Raw genomic sequence first — 18002 nt, forward strand, 5'->3', positions numbered from 1 at the left:
ACCAACTAATTATTTTTCCCTATGCTTTTATGATTATACAAAACTAGCGCTTTACTGGAAACACCAAAGTCAAGCATAAAAAACAGGATTATTGATTTAAGAGTCAAAAGTGAGTATGTAGCCTGACAATACTAAACGAATCTATAAAGCTTTACCAATAACCGCGAAGTAATTGAACAGCATACAGAAATATTGGATTGATTTATCAAGCAGCATTTTGCTCTCACCAGCTATAATACCAATATATACAGTCTTAATATACAGTCTAAATTGTAAGAAATATGCTTTAGTATCCCTTGAAATGAAGATAAAACAAGACACAATATGAACTCTGGAAATCTGATTATTTCTCTTTATAAAAGAATGAATTTCAAGCTATGATACAAATTCTAAAGCTAGTCTAAAGTCCTAATACTATCAAGATGGCCCTACTTCGAACTTGTGTACAAACTAATCATGACATGTCCTTTTAAGAACCACAACGAGAACCAGTTATTGAATTGAGCCATTGTGCAGAAGTGATACCGAATTAAACGTAAAAAATAAACAAAATCCTAAAATGGATTATTGCTTTATCTTAAAAGGGATTGATCCTAAAAGGGATTGATAATATTTAGATTCTATAAAAAACGCCCTTAATTGGTTTGCTTTTACTGTACCGAAACTCCTATATTATTTTGTGTTTTCAGTAAAGCGCTAGTTTTGTATGATCATAAAAGCATAGGGAAACATAATCAGTTGGTTTATTTATGCTAGTTACATTAATATATATTAAATAGGCTATGAAGTAATAATTTTCGTCCGTTTTAAGTTTCAACTTCGCTCTTTACTTCCCTTGGAAAAACTTTGTTTTTTTAAAAATAATCTTTGTTCGTTTTTGATTAAACCTTAATGCAGAAACAACGCTGCCATGATCTTTTTTATGTATACGGAATAATGTATGCTCGTTTTAAGTTTTAATGTCACTTCCTAGTTTCAGTTGAAAACTTATTTTTAATATAATTTCTTGTTATCACCGATCTAAGGGAGATCAAACAGCTCTAAAAAAATACTGCAAACAACCTTGACAGCTAAGAAAAACTTGTTAGTCTATAACATAAGGTTCATTATTCATCTCTTCACAAAACAATACATGTTTTTTCAGGAATGTTTATTTTTCGATGAGCAAAAAGCTGTTTTCACTCGGCCGACTTCGCCTGAAAAAGCCATAATGAAGACAGGGTCAATATAAATCACCTATTGACTAGCAGAAAATAGAAGGCTACTGGAACAAAAGAAAGCTGTTTAAGGGCTCATTTAAAAGCTTATATTTAAACTTAATCGCTTCTTATAAAATTAACTTGATAGCACAATCCCACAAAGTGCGCTTTCGGTAGTTTCCCCAACTTTTTTAAATGAAACAAGTGCCTTTTCCAATTAATCGACCAAGAAAAGGTGATTTCAAAATCTAGGCAGGATCAAAAACTAAGGGGGCAAGGTCGTCCCTTCCCCTCAATTACCACCATTAGAACTAGCACACAGGCTTCATGGTAGAGTGAAGTTTGAAGGTTCAATTCAAAATTGTTGATCATTTAAGCTTAATTTTTGGTAGATTTTTAATTGAAAAGTTTTTAGTTTTAGTTAATTTGTTTTCCCAATAATCTTTTAATTTTAATATGACTAGTTGATTTATGAAACCTACTAAGAGGGTCTGGAGGGGGAGTATATGTGAGGTGATCTTATAAACCTCCTGTTAAGGGTTTTGGACCATAATTATCGCAATGGTTCAGTTTTATGCTTCCAAGCTCTTTCACTTAAGAGGTGGTACCAAAAGTGCCGTTTTTAGTGCTATATGGCACTTCTGGATGGTAAAATTGATAAGAAGCACGTAGATATGAGTAATAGGTTTAAAATCTGGCTTCCCGGGATATGCCTTAAAAAATGAGTGCATCACGCTTACGAGCTTCAGGATTAATTAAAAAATAGGACGCAGAATAGGTTTTTTATGCAGATTGCAAATATATAAATTCCATTACGTTAAATATCTACCCACCAAAGACTCCAAGCTTCAGAAGAAAAAGGGATTCTGATAGATTAAGGGATTTTGAAAACAGGGAGCCTGATTTTCAAAAAAGGAAGAAACACCCCTCAAGAATTCAATAAATCTTAATGTAAATTAGATCTTCAGATTCGGCGTATCAGAAAATGTTATTGTGGGGGTTATGATCTCCTATCTGCACCCGTGTGGAATTTATGTTTTTGCCAGAAGACTGATCACGGATGCGTTTCTATTTGCTTTTTTTTTTTTTTTTTTTTTTTTGTTCTAGTGTCCTTTTTAAGATACTGTAAAGATTGGAGGGAAACTAAACGTCCTCCTAAGACCTAATTTGTCTCTTATTTTGCTATCGAATGTTATGATTTGAGATCAATTTGACAAAAAAAAATCATCTCCTTCAACTACCTTTAAACGTATAATACAGAAGTAGATTTAATGTTAAGACCTTTAAACGACGAAGCGACGATTTTGCCTAGGGGGTATTCAGATCAGAGAGAGAAGACAGCTTGATTGTGATGGTAAGTATTCAGTTTAGTCTATTAATATTGATAACTTGTGTCCTAAGTTTCCTAAAATGTTTAGGATAGTATGTTTTTATAAATAAAAAAAGTTTGGTAAAAATCTAAGGTACTGTTCTATTAGCTGTAAACCATGCAAGAAGTGAAGTTTGGTTAATGATAATGAAATAAAACAAAATAGGATAAAAATAAAAAGTTTAGAAACGAAATTCGGTTATATATTTGCAAATTAGGTGGGTGGGGGTAAAGCAAAGCATATATTAAATACGTAACCTAACCTAGTTACCTTTTCCCCCCTAAACCCCAACAAACTAAAGTTTAAATATTGTAAAGGTAGTTAGAAACCACTGTTTACAATCCAATTCCCCGTTGAAAGAACCTGTTTCACTAGTTTCTTTTATCATCTATCGTGCGTGGCTTACAACTAATAGAACAGTACGAATTCTACTTTAGTTACTTTTGGCTATCTTGGAGAGGGGTTAAGTTAGGAAGTGAAACTTTGAGGGATGGGTCTACAGGCTAAAATATGGGTACTTATGTACTATCTGAAACACACGCGACAAATGAAGTTTGGTTGATGTTAATGAAGTAAAACCAACTAGGATAAAGATATAATAGTTTAGAAAAAAATTCGGCTATATATTGCACATTAGAGGGGGATGGGGGGTAAAGCATAGCATGTATTAAATACCTAGCCAAACCTAGGTACCTTTTTTCCCCTAAACCCCAAAAAAACAACAGTTTAAATATTGTAAATCTAATAACAAACTACGCTTTACAATCCATTTCTCTATTGAAAGAAACCCGTTTCGAAGGAAACTCGCATCTTTCCTATATAATATAACGCGTGTGTTCCAGATAGTACATAAGTACCAAAGTACGTCCCGGGAAGGTATTTTGAAGTACCTACCTCCACTCCTTCTCCCTCTAGAGGTTCCTTAAATTTACCTACATGACAGGTCTATAGCCTACTTATTGAAATTTTGGCAAAATAGCATTTTACCTTAATTTTCAATTATCAGTTCCTTTTTTCTTTGGTTTCAGTTCCAAAAATGCAATTCCTGCTATTTGAGTAGAATTTTAAACCATATCAGTGTTGTTTTTTTCCCCTCCAAATTTAGGAAATGTATTTACAGATCATAAAACCTCATAACTTGGGATTGGGCAAAGTTGTGAAGCTGAAAACAATTTTTTCGTACTTCATCTAAGCAGAAGATCTAACCCGCTAGGCCTGGAAAAAAGAAGAAAAAACGATTGTTTTAACATTTTTTAACTTTTAGTTAATATGCGCTGTGGTTCGCTCTTTACTAGGTTGTAGCTAATGTTTCAACCATGATAAAGAGTTCATTGCAAATTCTCCTCAGAAACTACTTAACATTGACATGTGTGAAATCTAATAAATGGTAGAATTTTTAAAAACCTAGTAAATGTAAGCAACAGCTTATAATTGAGCCATTAAACATCTATCTACGACGGCGTGGTAGCCTGCTAATGTTTCAGTAGCTGGCTGATGAGCAGACGATTTATGACAATTACTAAGGGGGCTGGGAGGGGAGTTTACGGGAGGGGCTCTTGGGAACCTCCAGTTAAGGGCTCTGGAACATATCTATTACAATGATACCTGTTTTGTCCTTCAGAAGTTTTCCACTTAAGAAGTGGCACCATAAGTTTTGTTTTCAGTCGTATATCGCACTTACGAATGTAAAATTGGAGGAAAAACACGTATATAAGAGCAATAGCTTTCAAATGAGCCATTAAACATCACTTTTATAAGTTCTGTTAGCCCAATAGCACCACACTGTGAAAAAAAAATTCGTTTAAGATTCAACAAAAAAATTTTTGTAATGTTTATCGACAACAAAATTGAAATTTCAACAGCTGAAATTGAATGTTGGAGACCATTTTTGAATTCCATGGTCACTATTGAATTTCCAGTTTGTTGAGAAACGAAAATGTTGAATTCCCATACCCGAATTAAATTTTCAATTTGTTGACAAAATAACATGTTGGATTTAAGATCCTTATTGGATTTCCATCTTGTTTGCTGGATTTCCCATTCTTTTATTGGATTTCCATCACTAGCGTTGTTCAAATTCCCAGGTCTACAGTCTAATATCTAGTTCTCAGGATTCATTTTCCCTTTCTTCTTTCTGAAGCATCAATAAATACCAAAAAAAATAATCTAATTTATTTTACAAGAACAGAAAATTACAACAAAAAATTTCTCCCAGATAATAGGACACTTCTTAACGGCTGCATTTTTTCATGGTGGAAATCAGTAAATCAATGGCGTAGTAGCAGGCCGAGAGAAGACACTTGAGTAAGAAATATCGTCCAATCAGGAAAACAGTGACACACGGACCTGAAATGAAGATGAAATCAAATCGAGGCACAAATAAAAGAAAGATTTCCCCCTTTTTTCTACCTCCAGAGGTGAACGGTTGCAATAATAATGCCACGAATCCTTTCTTTTCTGAATACTTTTGATTTGCTCATCAGATCTCATCAAATCTCTTGTTCGCCGCCTCATCACATCTGTGTGTTATAAAATTGAAACACTGCTAAATAGATCTTCTGCTTAGATGAAGTACGAAAAAATTGTTTTCAGCTTCACAACTTTGCCCAATCCCAATTTATAAGGTTTTATGATATGCAAATACATTTCCTAAATTTTGAAGAAAAAAAAAACATTGATATGGCTTAAAATTCTAATCAAATAACAGGAATTGCATTTTTGGAACTAAACCTAAAGAAAAAGAAACTGATAACTGAAAATTAAGGTAAAATTATGTTTTGTCAAAATTTCAATAAGTAGGCTATAGACCTGTCATGTAGGTAAATTTAAGGAACCTCTAGAGGGAGAAGGAGTGGAGGTAGGTACTTCAAAATACCTTCCCGGGACGTACTTTGGTACTTATGTACTATCTGGAACACACGCGTTATATTATATAGGAAAGATGCGGGTTTCCTTCGAAACAGGTTTCTTTCAATAGAGAAATGGATAGTAAAGCGTAGTTTGTTATTAGATTTACAATATTTAAACTGTTGTTTTTTTGGGTTTAGGGGAAAAAAGGTACCTAGGTTTGGCTAGGTATTTAATACATGCTATGCTTTACCCCCCATCCCCCTCTAATGTGCAATATATAGCCGAATTTTTTTCTAAACTATTATATCTTTATCCTAGTTGGTTTTACTTCATTAACATCAACCAAACTTCATTTGTCGCGTGTGTTTCAGATAGTACATAAGTACCCATATTTTAGCCTGTAGACCCATCCCTTAAAGTTTCATTTTCCTAACTTAACCCCTCTCCAAGATAGCCAAAAGTAACTAAAGTAGAATTCGTACTGTTCTATTAGTTGTAAGCCACGCACGATAGATGATAAAAGAAACTAGTGAAACAGGTTCTTTCAACGGGGAATTGGATTGTAAACAGTGGTTTCTAACTACCTTTACAATATTTAAACTTTAGTTTGTTGGGGTTTAGGGGGGAAAAGGTAACTAGGTTAGGTTACGTATTTAATATATACTTTGCTTTACCCCCACCCACCTAATGTGCAAATATATAACCGAATTTCGTTTCTAAACTTTTTATTTTTATCCTATTTTGTTTTATTTCATTATCATTAACCAAACTTCACTTCTTGCATGGTTTACAGCTAATAGAACAGTACCTTAGATTTTTACCAAACTTTTTTTATTTACAAAAACATACTATCCTAAACATTTTAGGAAACTTAGGACACAAGTTATCAATATTAATAGACTAAACTGAATACTTACCATCACAATCAAGCTGTCTTCTCTCTCTGATCTGAATGCCCCCTAGGCAAAATCGTCGCTTCGTCGTTTAAAGGTCTTAACATTAAATCTACTTCTATATTATACGTTTAAAGGTAGTTGAAGGAGAGGATTTTTTTTTGTCAAATTGATCTCAAATCATAACATTCGATAGCAAAATAAGAGACAAATTAGGTCTTAGGAGGACGTTTAGTTTCCCTCCAATCTTTACAGTATCTTAAAAAGGACACTAGAACAAAAAAAAAAAAAAAAAAACAGCAAATAGAAACGCATCCGTGATCAGTCTTCTGGCAAAAACATAAATTCCACACGGGTGCAGACAGGAGATCATAACCCCCACAATAACATTTTCTGATACGCCGAATCTGAAGATCTAATTTACATTAAGATTTATTGAATTCTTGAGGGGTGTTTCTTCCTTTTTTGAAAATCAGGCTCCCTGTTTTCAAAATCCCTTAATCTATCAGAATCCCTTTTTCTTCTGAAGCTTGGAGTCTTTGGTGGGTAGATATTTAACGTAATGGAATTTATATATTTGCAATCTGCATAAAAAACCTATTCTGCGTCCTATTTTTTAATTAATCCTGAAGCTCGTAAGCGTGATGCACTCATTTTTTAAGGCATATCCCGGGAAGGCAGATTTTAAACCTATTACTCATATCTACGTGCTTCTTATCAATTTTACCATCCAAAAGTGCCATATAGCACTAGAAACGGCACTTTTGGTACCACCTCTTAAGTGAAAGAGCTTGGAAGCATAAAACTGAACCATTGCGATAATTATTGTCCAAAGCCCTTAACTGGAGGTTTATAAGATCCCCTTACATATACTCCCCCTCCAAACCCTCTTATTAGGTTTCATAAATCAACTAGTCAAATTAAAAGTAAAGATTATTGCGGAAACAAATTAGCTAAAACTAAGAACCTTTCAACTAAAAATCTACCAAAAATTAAGCTTAATTAATCAACAGTTTGGATTTGAATCTTCAAACTTCATTCTACGATGAAGTCCGTGTGCTAGTTCTAACGGTGGTAATTTAGGGGAAGGAACGTCCTTGCTCCCTTAGTTTTTGCTCTTGCCTGGGTTTTGAAGTCACCTTTTGTCGGTCATTTGATCGGAAAAGGCACTTGTTTTATTTAAAAAAGTTGGTGAAACAACCGAAAGTGCACTTTGTGGGAATGTACTATCAAGTCAATGTTATAAAAAGCGATTAAGTTTAAATATAAGCTTTTAAATGAGCCCTTAAACAGCTTTCTTTTGTTCCAGTAGCCTTCTATTTTCTGCTAGTCAATAGGTGATTTATATTGACCCTGTCTTCATTATGGCTTTTTCAGGCGAAGTCGGCCGAGTGAAAACAGCTTTTTGCTCATCGAAAAATAAACATTCCTGAAAAAACATGTATTGTTTTGTGAAGAGATGAATAATGAACCTTATGTTATAGACTAACAAGTTTTTCTTAGCTGTCAAGGTTGTTTGCAGTATTTTTTAGAGCTGTTTGATCTCCCTTAGATCGGCGATAACAAGAAATTATATTAAAAATAAGTTTTCAACTGAAACTAGGAAGTGACATTAAAACTTAAAACGAGCATACATTATTCCGTATACATAAAAAAGATCATGGCAGCGTTGTTTCTGCATTAAGGTTTAATCAAAAACGAACAAAGATTATTTTAAAAAACAAAGTTTTTCCAAGGGAAGTAAAGAGCGAAGTTGAAACTTAAAACGGACGAAAATTATTACTTCATAGCCTATTTAATATATATTAATGTAACTAGCATAAATAAACCAACTGATTATGTTTCCCTATGCTTTTATGATCATACAAAACTAGCGCTTTACTGAAAACACAAAATAATATAGGAGTTTCGGTACAGTAAAAGCAAACCAATTAAGGGCGTTTTTTATAGAATCAAATATTATCCATCCCTTTTAGGATCAATCCCTTTTAAGATAAAGCAATAATCCATTTTAGGATTTTCTTTATTTTTTACGTTTAATTTAGTATCACTTATGCACAATGGCTCAGTTCAATGACTAGTTTTCGTTTTGGTTCTTAAAAGGACATGTCATGATTAGTTTGTACCCAAGTTCGAAGTAGGGCCATCTTGATAGTATTAGGACTTTAGACTAGCTTTAGAATTTGTATCATAGCTTGAAATTCATTCTTTTATAAAGAGAAATAATCAGATTTCCAGAGTTCATATTGTGTCTTGTTTTATCTTCATTTCAAGGGATACTAAAGCATATTTCTTACAATTTAGACTGTATATTAAGACTGTATACATTGGTATTATACCTGGCGAGATCAAAATTCTGCGTGATAAATCAATCCAATATTTCTGTATGCTCTTCAATGACTTTGCGGTTATTAAAAAATAAATTTAATTTTACGCTTATGTTTTAAGACAGTTTTAGTTGTATACTGAAATTTACTAATGTCACAACTGGTGTAAGACTATGTAAAGCTTTATAGATTCGTCTTGACTTTGGTGTTTCCAGTAAAGCGCTAGTTTTGTATAATCATAAAAGCATAGGGAAAAATAATTCGTTGGTTTATTTATGCTAGTTACATTAATATATATTAAATAGGCTATGAAGTGATAATTTTTGTCCGTGTTAAGTTTCAACTTCGCTCTTTACTTCCCTCAGGAAAACTTTGTTTTCTTAAAAATAATCACAGTCAAGCACCAGCATAGGACTTAATTTTTTAGGGGGCTAAGCTGGGGGGACAGAAGAGGGAAAGGTAATTTACATCAAAGTTATAGCATACTATGGTTGGTCCCACCCTTTTTCATGTTCGTGTGTCACACAAAGTACCTCTATTAGAAAGAAATACCCAGAAACACGGTACAGATAGATTGCTTATGTTTTAAGATAATTTTAATTGTATACTGAAAATTCCTAATGTCACAACTGGTGTAAGACTATGTAAAGCTTTATAGATTCGTCTTGACTTTGGTGTTTCCAGTAAAGCGCTAGTTTTGTATAATCATAAAAGCATAGGGAAAAATAATTCGTTGGTTTATTTATGCTAGTTACATTAATATATATTAAATAGGCTATAAAGTGATAATTTTTGTCCGTGTTAAGTTTCAACTTCGCTCTTTACTTCCCTCAGGAAAACTTTGTTTTCTTAAAAATAATCACAGTCAAGCACCAGCATAGGACTTAATTTTTTAGGGGGCTAAGCTGGGGGGACAGAAGAGGGAAAGGTAATTTACATCAAAGTTATAGCATACTATGGTTGGTCCCACCCTTTTTCATGTTCGTGTGTCACACAAAGTACCTCTATTAGAAAGAAATACCCAGAAACACGGTACAGATAGATTGCTTAGAAGTGGAAACACCCTGCACTGGGTGCTTGAACAACAGCTTTGTATGGTGCTGTACCCAAATTTGGAATTGACTCCCAACAGATTTTATTCCTGAAAACCCGTCTGTTGAGTTCTTTAAGGGGAATTTCAACAGATAAAACTCTAAGGAGGAAAATGAGGCAAATGCTTCAGTAGTAACATATTAGGCCCATATTTTTAACGGCCAGGCGCCAGTACTTATTTCAACAAATAAACACACATAAGCGTGACTTAAAACTATATTATCAGTGATCGAAATAGAGGGTGTTGGGGCCAAGCATGCACATGAATTTTATAACGATTCTTTATCCATACTTTTACAACCGCCAATTTTATTAGCCATTATTATCCTTTTAACATGAAAAACTTTTAAATAGCTATTCTTAAAACTTAACTCGATGAAATTGAATCCATATCAGAAAATAATGAATAGACTTATTACTTTTTAGCTTGGTCAAACAAAATTAAACGTACCATACAAAAAAGGGAGGTTGCCCCCTCCTCAGTATCTCAATTTTCATCCTAAAGTATTTAGAACTTTTAAAAAGCTTCTTATTCTAATTAATCGGCCATTGTATTTCAAAATTTGTTCTTATAGAATCCGGACGAAAAGTAAAGCTTGAGCATACAGAGTGAAGTAATCAGGAAGGGACAATTTCCCTCCCACATATAAGGAATAATTTCTGTATGTTTTGAATTTTAATATTGCTATTTACTTTCAGTAAAAAGTTCTGTAATGAAACCGGTTTTCTGTGTCTAATTGGAGATAATCAGCTTCGCCTAAGCGAGATAAACGGCATCTACACAGGAATATTTTAATGAAATATTTAGTATATAGTGGTGGTTAGGTTATATGTTAGGTATTTAATATAATGCGTTCTGAGCGACCTGCTTTCCATAATTCTCTTTTGCAGTTTCCTTAATTGTGTTACTAAAGTATTATATTTTTATCATATTTTGGCATACTTCGTTATGATTAAACTAACTCAACTTCTTTGGTGTGGTCGCAATAACAAGCTCCTAAAATATTTTCGCGATTTGAATTTTCTCTTTAGCAATACAGGCAACCAAAAGTTTAATTTCAATTGATCTTTTTCAATTTAGAAAATGATTGTGAATTTACATTTTTTCTTTTTAATTTTTTTATTTAACTATTGTAGTTAATTAAAACAAAATCCACCAAATTCCTGCTCAAGGAAAAAGATAATATATACTACATTATTTTCTATTAATGCTATGTTGAAAGACTAGTTTTTGGACAGTATCTTTAGAATTTGCTTCAGTGGACAGAAATAGGTTCAACGTTTTCAAAAATATGCTCTTCAAACACCTAGTGGAAATAGTTAGGCCTTTTTGTTTAAAGTTTTGTATCTTACGCCGCTTGTGTTTTTTTTCGTCTGTCAGTTAAATTTCGATGGGTGTAATCTTGATTTTCGCAAACGAAACCTTTTGCAATTACTATGCAAACTTTCCAAAACAACTACTGTGCTATATTCCATATGTATGGAATAATATAATGTTTTGTCAGTTTTTTTCAACTAAAGTTTTATTTTTCGAAACAGAAGAAACTAGAAAAATTGAAATCACTAAGAAAATAATAACTAACTTATTTACCGGTAAACAGAATGTTGATTTAAATACGTACTTGTGAAATAAATAAGAACGTTCCTAAAAAACTCAAATCTGCAAAATTCGTATAGGTTTTCAAAGTTTTTTAGGTTTTTATTTTTCGAAAAAGGTTTTTAGGTTTTTTTTTAGGTCGTATAGGTTTTTATAGGTTTTTAAAAAGGAAAAAACACTTCGTTTTTTTTAACTTTTTCTTTTATTTTATTATTTCGTTTTTGCACTAAATTCGTTTTTAATTTATTACTAATGTATCAAATAACTAAAGATCCTAAATTTAAATAAAAGTTTTTTAATATTCGGTCAATGCAAACTTACAAAATGTTCCTATTTATTTTTCAGACATTGTATGAGATACAACTCATGTTGAATTCTGAATTATTAATACTGAAAAATGGGATTGATTTTAATCGTTCTCCAATGGTGAAATGGATGGCTGAAAAGCAGTATTATTTTTGGGTTTCTTAACCATGAATCTTGGGAACCCTAGGGCACTGGAAAAGGCCCAAGAGGCTCCAGGACATATAATCAGCTACGGTAAGATGAAATGAAATTACGTCCGAAGAAAAAACACGAGGTGGAAATGTTGCATTTGGTAAAACTGTTAGTGGCAAAATAGCCCAGCTACTGTAGATTAAGATCTTTCCTTATAATGAAAATTTTGGGAAAGAATCTATAGCCTAACTAAGAAACTCTAAATACGTTTTCAATTTATTAGCTCAATCTCTTCTCTGCTCATAGAATATTAATAATTGCCTTAACTCTCTTTTTTTAAGGTCTGGCTCGAAGTCGTTTTCTCTTAAATTACAGTATTAGGTATTTGAGCTAGGATTTAAGCTTCTTTTTCAAAGTTAGAACCCATTTTCATTGAATATGTCAAACCTTACAAGTAGCAAAGGTATCAAAGGTATCAGGTTAAAAAAATCAAGACCCTTGTTTGGGATAGAGATTCTGGTACTTATTAAGAATACGGTAAACACGCGAGAAAGACCGTATCGAAGTCTCAAAGAAGCTATATGAAAAACACGTTTCCGCTGCCTAGTGAGCTATTGCCCACTCCATGGCTAAGATTCCAACTTTAGTTTTTTCGGGATGGAGGCGCAAAAACAGATAGCTATGTTAGGTTACGTATTTAATATATGCTATGATTTACCCCCATCCCCCCTAATTTGCAAATATATAGCCCAAATTTGTATATAAACTATTATATTTTCATCCTATTTTGTTTTATTTCATTAGCAAATTAACAAAACTTCACTTCTCGCGTGTTTATCGGATTCTTAATAAGTACTGAAATTCTTTCTCAAGGTTTAGTTCGCAACGCACAAAATGCTTAAGGCTCATTACAAATCAGTGCTCTAAAAGAAGAAAGGATGGAATTGGTAAATAAACATACTTTCAAGCTTTAATTTCAATTTTATGAGATCATTCAAAGTTTTCTTTACCTAACTAAACAGTTTTCGAAATTAGGTAAGTATTCTATGCTAGAATATGACCATATTGTATAGAAATTTCTTATTTGTACCATTTAATTTATGGGTCTTACAAACGTAATACTAGAAAAAAAAAAAACTATGCTATTCTTGCTATTCTTTGCCCATCAGCGAAAAATCTTCTAAAAGATATTTGTTGTCGAGCGGCCAACTGAAAATACACAAGTTAATCCTGCAAGGCAACGCTGCTGTGAAGCCCTCCCACATACTCCTCTTTTAAAAATCTAATCACGTTTTCAGTTGATAGTGTAACCGAAAGTTACGTCAAATTCCAATTTTTGCTAGTATGTAGTTTGTTAGTAATGAAGCCAAGATTAAAGAATATTATCTTTTGCATTTTAGTATTTCACAAATCAGTGTGTCAGGATTCCAGACCTTACGGTAGTTTTCATTTTGAAAGTTTAAATAAGAATGATACCGCAGTTCCAAATGTATATTATGGAAGTTATAATGTTAATGGTAATGTTCAAACCAGCCCAGTGAGAAATGTAGACGTGGAAAAAATTCGAAACTTCCCTGCAAACACTGATAATAAAGGGGATATCCGTATTGGAGGCATTTTACAAGGTGGCAGTGAATCAAGATTTGCAGTTGATAATAGTGATTATTTCGGTAACCATATACCAGTTTCAACAAATACAGAGAAACCATTAGAGAGGCAAGTGCAACTCCCTGAGGTGAATTATAATCAACGAGTAAATGCCTGGAATAGCTTAGGGACAAGGACCGCTGGAATAGGACCATGGAATAGACCTGAATCTGCGTATGGTGACCTTCCACCACAAGACCCTCCGGCATATAACCGTGACATTGGCCGTGTTAATGACTGGGATATTCGCAAAGAACGAGTTAATGAACGAGAAAGAAATTGGGATCAAAGTAGAAATGTAATTTCTAATAATCAGCCAATTAGGCCCAATATCAATAATCCTCTTTATGGACCCGGTTATTACAATCCATATGGAGAAAATAGCCCTTTCGGTCCAAATCAAAGGCCTAAACTACCTGCCTGTGGTGTTTGGGAGGAATGGAGGCCCGATTTGATGGGAATGTGTAGACCCGAATATATGCAAACAGTTCAAGGTCGAGACGTGTTTGTAACAACTCCATATGGTAAAGTTCGTGGGTTTTCTGTGACCCTTTATGATGGTCCTGGTGTACATCCAGGAAACAGGCCAGGAGACTTGCACACGGGCAAACCTCACAAGGACATCAGTGTATTTCTTGGAATTCCCTATGCACAGCCTCCAACTGAAGAAGGGAGGTTTAGGGTAAGTTTTACTTCTCCGTTTTAAGACTTCCTTGTAGTATTAAACTACGTTTTTGGTGTACGTTTTTCTCAGAAATTGTCCGTGCATTTTAAATGCACCAAGGGTACCTACAAGGGAGGGAGGGACCCTATGCCTTGAAAACCAAAATGATACAAAACCAGTAAAACTTTTTGACGTTTGGAAAAGAAATTGATATTATTTTAGCAACCCTTAATATTTTAGGTACTTATGCATTATGCGGGCACCGCGAAAGAAGTCAAGTTTGGTTAATGCTAATGAAATACAATAAAATAGGATGAATATATAATAGTTTAGAAACAAATTTGGGCTATATATTTGTACATGAGGGGATGGGGGGGGGTGTCGGGTAAAGCATAGCATATATTAAATACGTAACCTAACCTAGGTACCTTGGTAAATTTTCGGCAGTTTATACTATTGAGCTGCAAATAAAGTAAACATACTACTTGATGCCTTTTTTTATGCTCTTTCCAAATAGGACGATCATTTTTGTCAGACATGTATTTTACACCCACCCCTATATATAACAGTTCAAGATATATATTTGTACATTAGGGGGACGGGAGTAAAGTTTAAACTTACCTCTCATTTGCATCAGAAATGCATAAGTACCATATTTTATTTAGGTTTCCCCTGGCAGAATTTCTCCAAGCGCCCTTAAATAGAACGTATTGTCCGAACTAAACCATGCTCCCGAGCTGGGTGGTAGATGATTGAAATGGAAATTAGTTTTTGGGCGTCAGTCTTTAAATATAAGATACGTGTTAAAATTCTGGTAGTAACAAAATGCCGGTGAAAAGTTAGTATTGCGCATGTACTTCTTGGAACATTCACCAACAAATTATGTATACCATTTTGTCAAATTTTGTCTCTGCATTTCTATTAATTTGAAAAATAAGAAGATAAACGAATTTGTCAGTCAAAATCACCGCAAACGCGGTTATAGAAGACGTTTGTTAAAAACGGTCTACCCGTAAATTGAATCGACGGTTACAAAATTGAGAATAAATAAATGCATGGGAAATATATAATATGGGCTACATATTTGGATAAGGTTAGGTTAGGTTAAAATTGAATTTGTGACCAAAATAATTATTATATTCGGAAAGAGCATAGAAAAGACATCGAGTGGTATGTTCACTTTATTCGTAGGTCATTTATGTGAACTGCTAAAGTTTTACCTTAATTTTTTTTGAACAATGTATGGAAACAGCTCGTCCTACTAGTCTGCCACAAGCTTAGTTAGCATATGCGTGTTATCCATTCTTAGTCCCACTCACACAAGAATTGCACCTTCTCAAATTTACGACAAGTTTTTACAGCAACTTACCTTAATTTCTGAGGAAAATTAAATAAAGTGTAACTTCTTTCCCCCTGCAATAAAGTTGATAAAGTCAAGTTCATGTGATAAACAAAAATCAAAGAAGTGCAGCTAAAGGTACAGGTGATGTAGCCGCATAAATTTTAGGAGAATGCCGGTCCATCCCCCCCCCCCATGCGGCCATGCGGGTGCTGACACGCGTAAGTACAATGATTTCGTCGACAGTTTCGACTGCAAGTTTTTCCTCAACCAGGAAGTCGCGATTTTGATTAACATCATCTCAGAAATGACAAGGCCGAGAAAGTAATTTTTAAACAACCTTGACTTTGACAGTGTGAAGCTTTTAGTGAGAATTCATATACCCTACATTAAGTATGCATAGATCAGGTTTTGCCATAATGCGGTAAGATATTACGAAAAGAAACAGCACAAGATGTTTACAATTTGTTTCTTTCTGCTGAAAATAAGGGCTATGCCTTCGCACTGCCTGCAGGGTTACCACCCCGAGTGTTTTATCACTATTTCTAGTGATAATTTTTTTGTCCAAATAAAAAATCATTAAATCAGAACCTAAATCACTAGATTATTGAAGGAAATCACTAAATTGACCAAAATATCAATAAAATCCAGTGTTTTTTTCCGTCGTGTGGCAACCCTGACAGTCCTTTGTATGCAGATAGTTGAGGACATTGAATAAAACCCTCAGGATTAATGATCGCCTGGGAAGGAATTTTGAAGTACTTACCTCCACCCCTTCCTCCTTCAAAGGGACTGACCTGATGAACTTTTACAATCTTTGTATCATACAAGTAGAACCTTGAGAAACAGATCTACTGCTCAAATGAGGGGCAAGGAAAATGTTTTGAGTCTCATACATTTGCTCAATCCTGATGTATGAGATTTTAAGGATTCAAATATACATTTCTTAAATTTAGGACTTGGTATGGCTGAAAATTCTGCTAAAATAATAGGAATTGCCGGTAGGGTAACGTCCGGTATGATTCAAACCCTAGAGAAGTGGACGGAGGTTGGAAAATTTTAACTTTTCGTTACTAAAAATCGAAAACGCGTCCTTTCCTATCGAGGACCGTCTGGTAATGCACACACCCACCTATTCTGTGGCCTCCAGCTACAAGAGAACGTTAACCTTAAAGAAGAAAAGATTTATGGCCAAGTGTCTGAAAACATGCTTTAGTGGAGTGATGAAAAAAAAAGGTAAGTTTAAAAAAAGTCTCATATTTAAGTCATTTGATGTCTTTTCGAAGTTTTTCTTTTTGGATACGCCTGATTGGTTGGTGCTCAATGTATGGGTGGGTGAATGGTCACATAACAGGTGCTAGAATTGCAGAAAATCTTGATTTCCCGGAAAAGGTTCGAATGGTCCGCTAAGGTTCGAATTTTTTTCGCTCTCAGATCCATAATTTTAGCAGTCTGTGGAAGGCTTAGATCGAAATTTTAATGAAAGAAATTGATGAATTTAAAATTTTCAGACCAGTAGCAGTTACCAGTTCTCTTCCAGAGAAGTGGGCACTGTTCGAACAGTTTTGGACGGTTCGAAATGACAGAATTCGAACTTTTTATTGCCGTCTCGAACCGTTACCGACAGGTTCGAAAAGGGTTCGAATAAATATCGAATGATTTTACTTGAAAGAACAGCATTCCGGAAGGTTTCGAAATTTAGGAAGGGTTCGAATCTTGAGTTTCTTTTTAAATTTGCTACATTGTTTTCTCTCCTTATCCTTGTGCTGAAGCTCATTTTTCACAATTTTTCTATCCTCAGCAGAAAATAAGTGTTGTTAAGAATGTAGCCCAGTGAAGATTAAAAAAGATTGACCCACTTTGTATGTAAAAGAAAACTTGCGTTAAAGGTTACTGAAAGAGGATTTGACTTCGACTTTATTGACTTTGTTGCTTTTGATCCGTTTTTATTTCACGCAAACTAGACTTGGGAGAGTTGCTGCCAGTGGGGCCACCACGGAAGATGGAACCAAATTTTCCAGCCAAAGTTTATAACACCAGCCTACTAACGCTAAAGGATCAAAAGATGATAGCGACTGGAAAGAGGAAGTGAAACATGAGGAAAAGTGAAAAACAAAGCACAAAAATTTTTGCACCTCGGAAATATGCACGTACCCGAAAAAGCCAGTTCCAGGGAAATACGTTCTTGCTCCCGTCGAAGATTCTGAGTCGGAATTTGACATGCCAGCTGTCGAATGGGAAAACAGCACGGACACGGAACGTGAAGATGTAATCTTTGCAAAGAGTACAGATGGAAGACCTTAACAAGTGAAGGAGAAGAGAATGAAAAAGACACCAGCAACTGGACGAGGAGACTACAAAACTTATGAAAATTCCATCTTAAAGCAAGCTGTTGAAGATTACTTCATGGGACCGTCCGGGATGAAATTAATAGCGAAGAAGTACTCGATTCCTGTAACTATGTTGCAGAACCATATAGTCAAGAAAAAGGAGGAAGGGTTCGAAGCAGAGAACGAGAAGAAGCGAACTAGGGGCAAACTTTGAGGACCTTCTTACCTAAGTCAGGCTGAGGAAGAAAACCTGGAG

At 34.3% G+C, this 18002-nt stretch overlaps 1 protein-coding gene across 1 annotated transcript in view; it reads left to right on the forward strand.

Moving 5' to 3' along the window:
- The first annotated feature begins 13068 nt into the window (after positions 1–13068).
- Positions 13069–18002, forward strand: part of Gli (carboxyl ester lipase-like protein Gli) — a 154166-nt gene continuing 149232 nt past the window's right edge. The window contains exon 1 of the mRNA XM_089089480.1: positions 13069–14095. Coding sequence (XP_088945606.1) covers positions 13127–14095 — 969 coding nt within the window. The 5' untranslated portion in view covers positions 13069–13126. The remainder of the gene's footprint in view (positions 14096–18002) is intronic.

This window comes from Artemia sp. Qi Xiang Cuo, chromosome 5, assembly GCF_049724085.1.
Source record: "Artemia sp. Qi Xiang Cuo chromosome 5, ASM4972408v1, whole genome shotgun sequence".
Classification (NCBI taxonomy): domain Eukaryota; kingdom Metazoa; phylum Arthropoda; class Branchiopoda; order Anostraca; family Artemiidae; genus Artemia; species Artemia sp. Qi Xiang Cuo.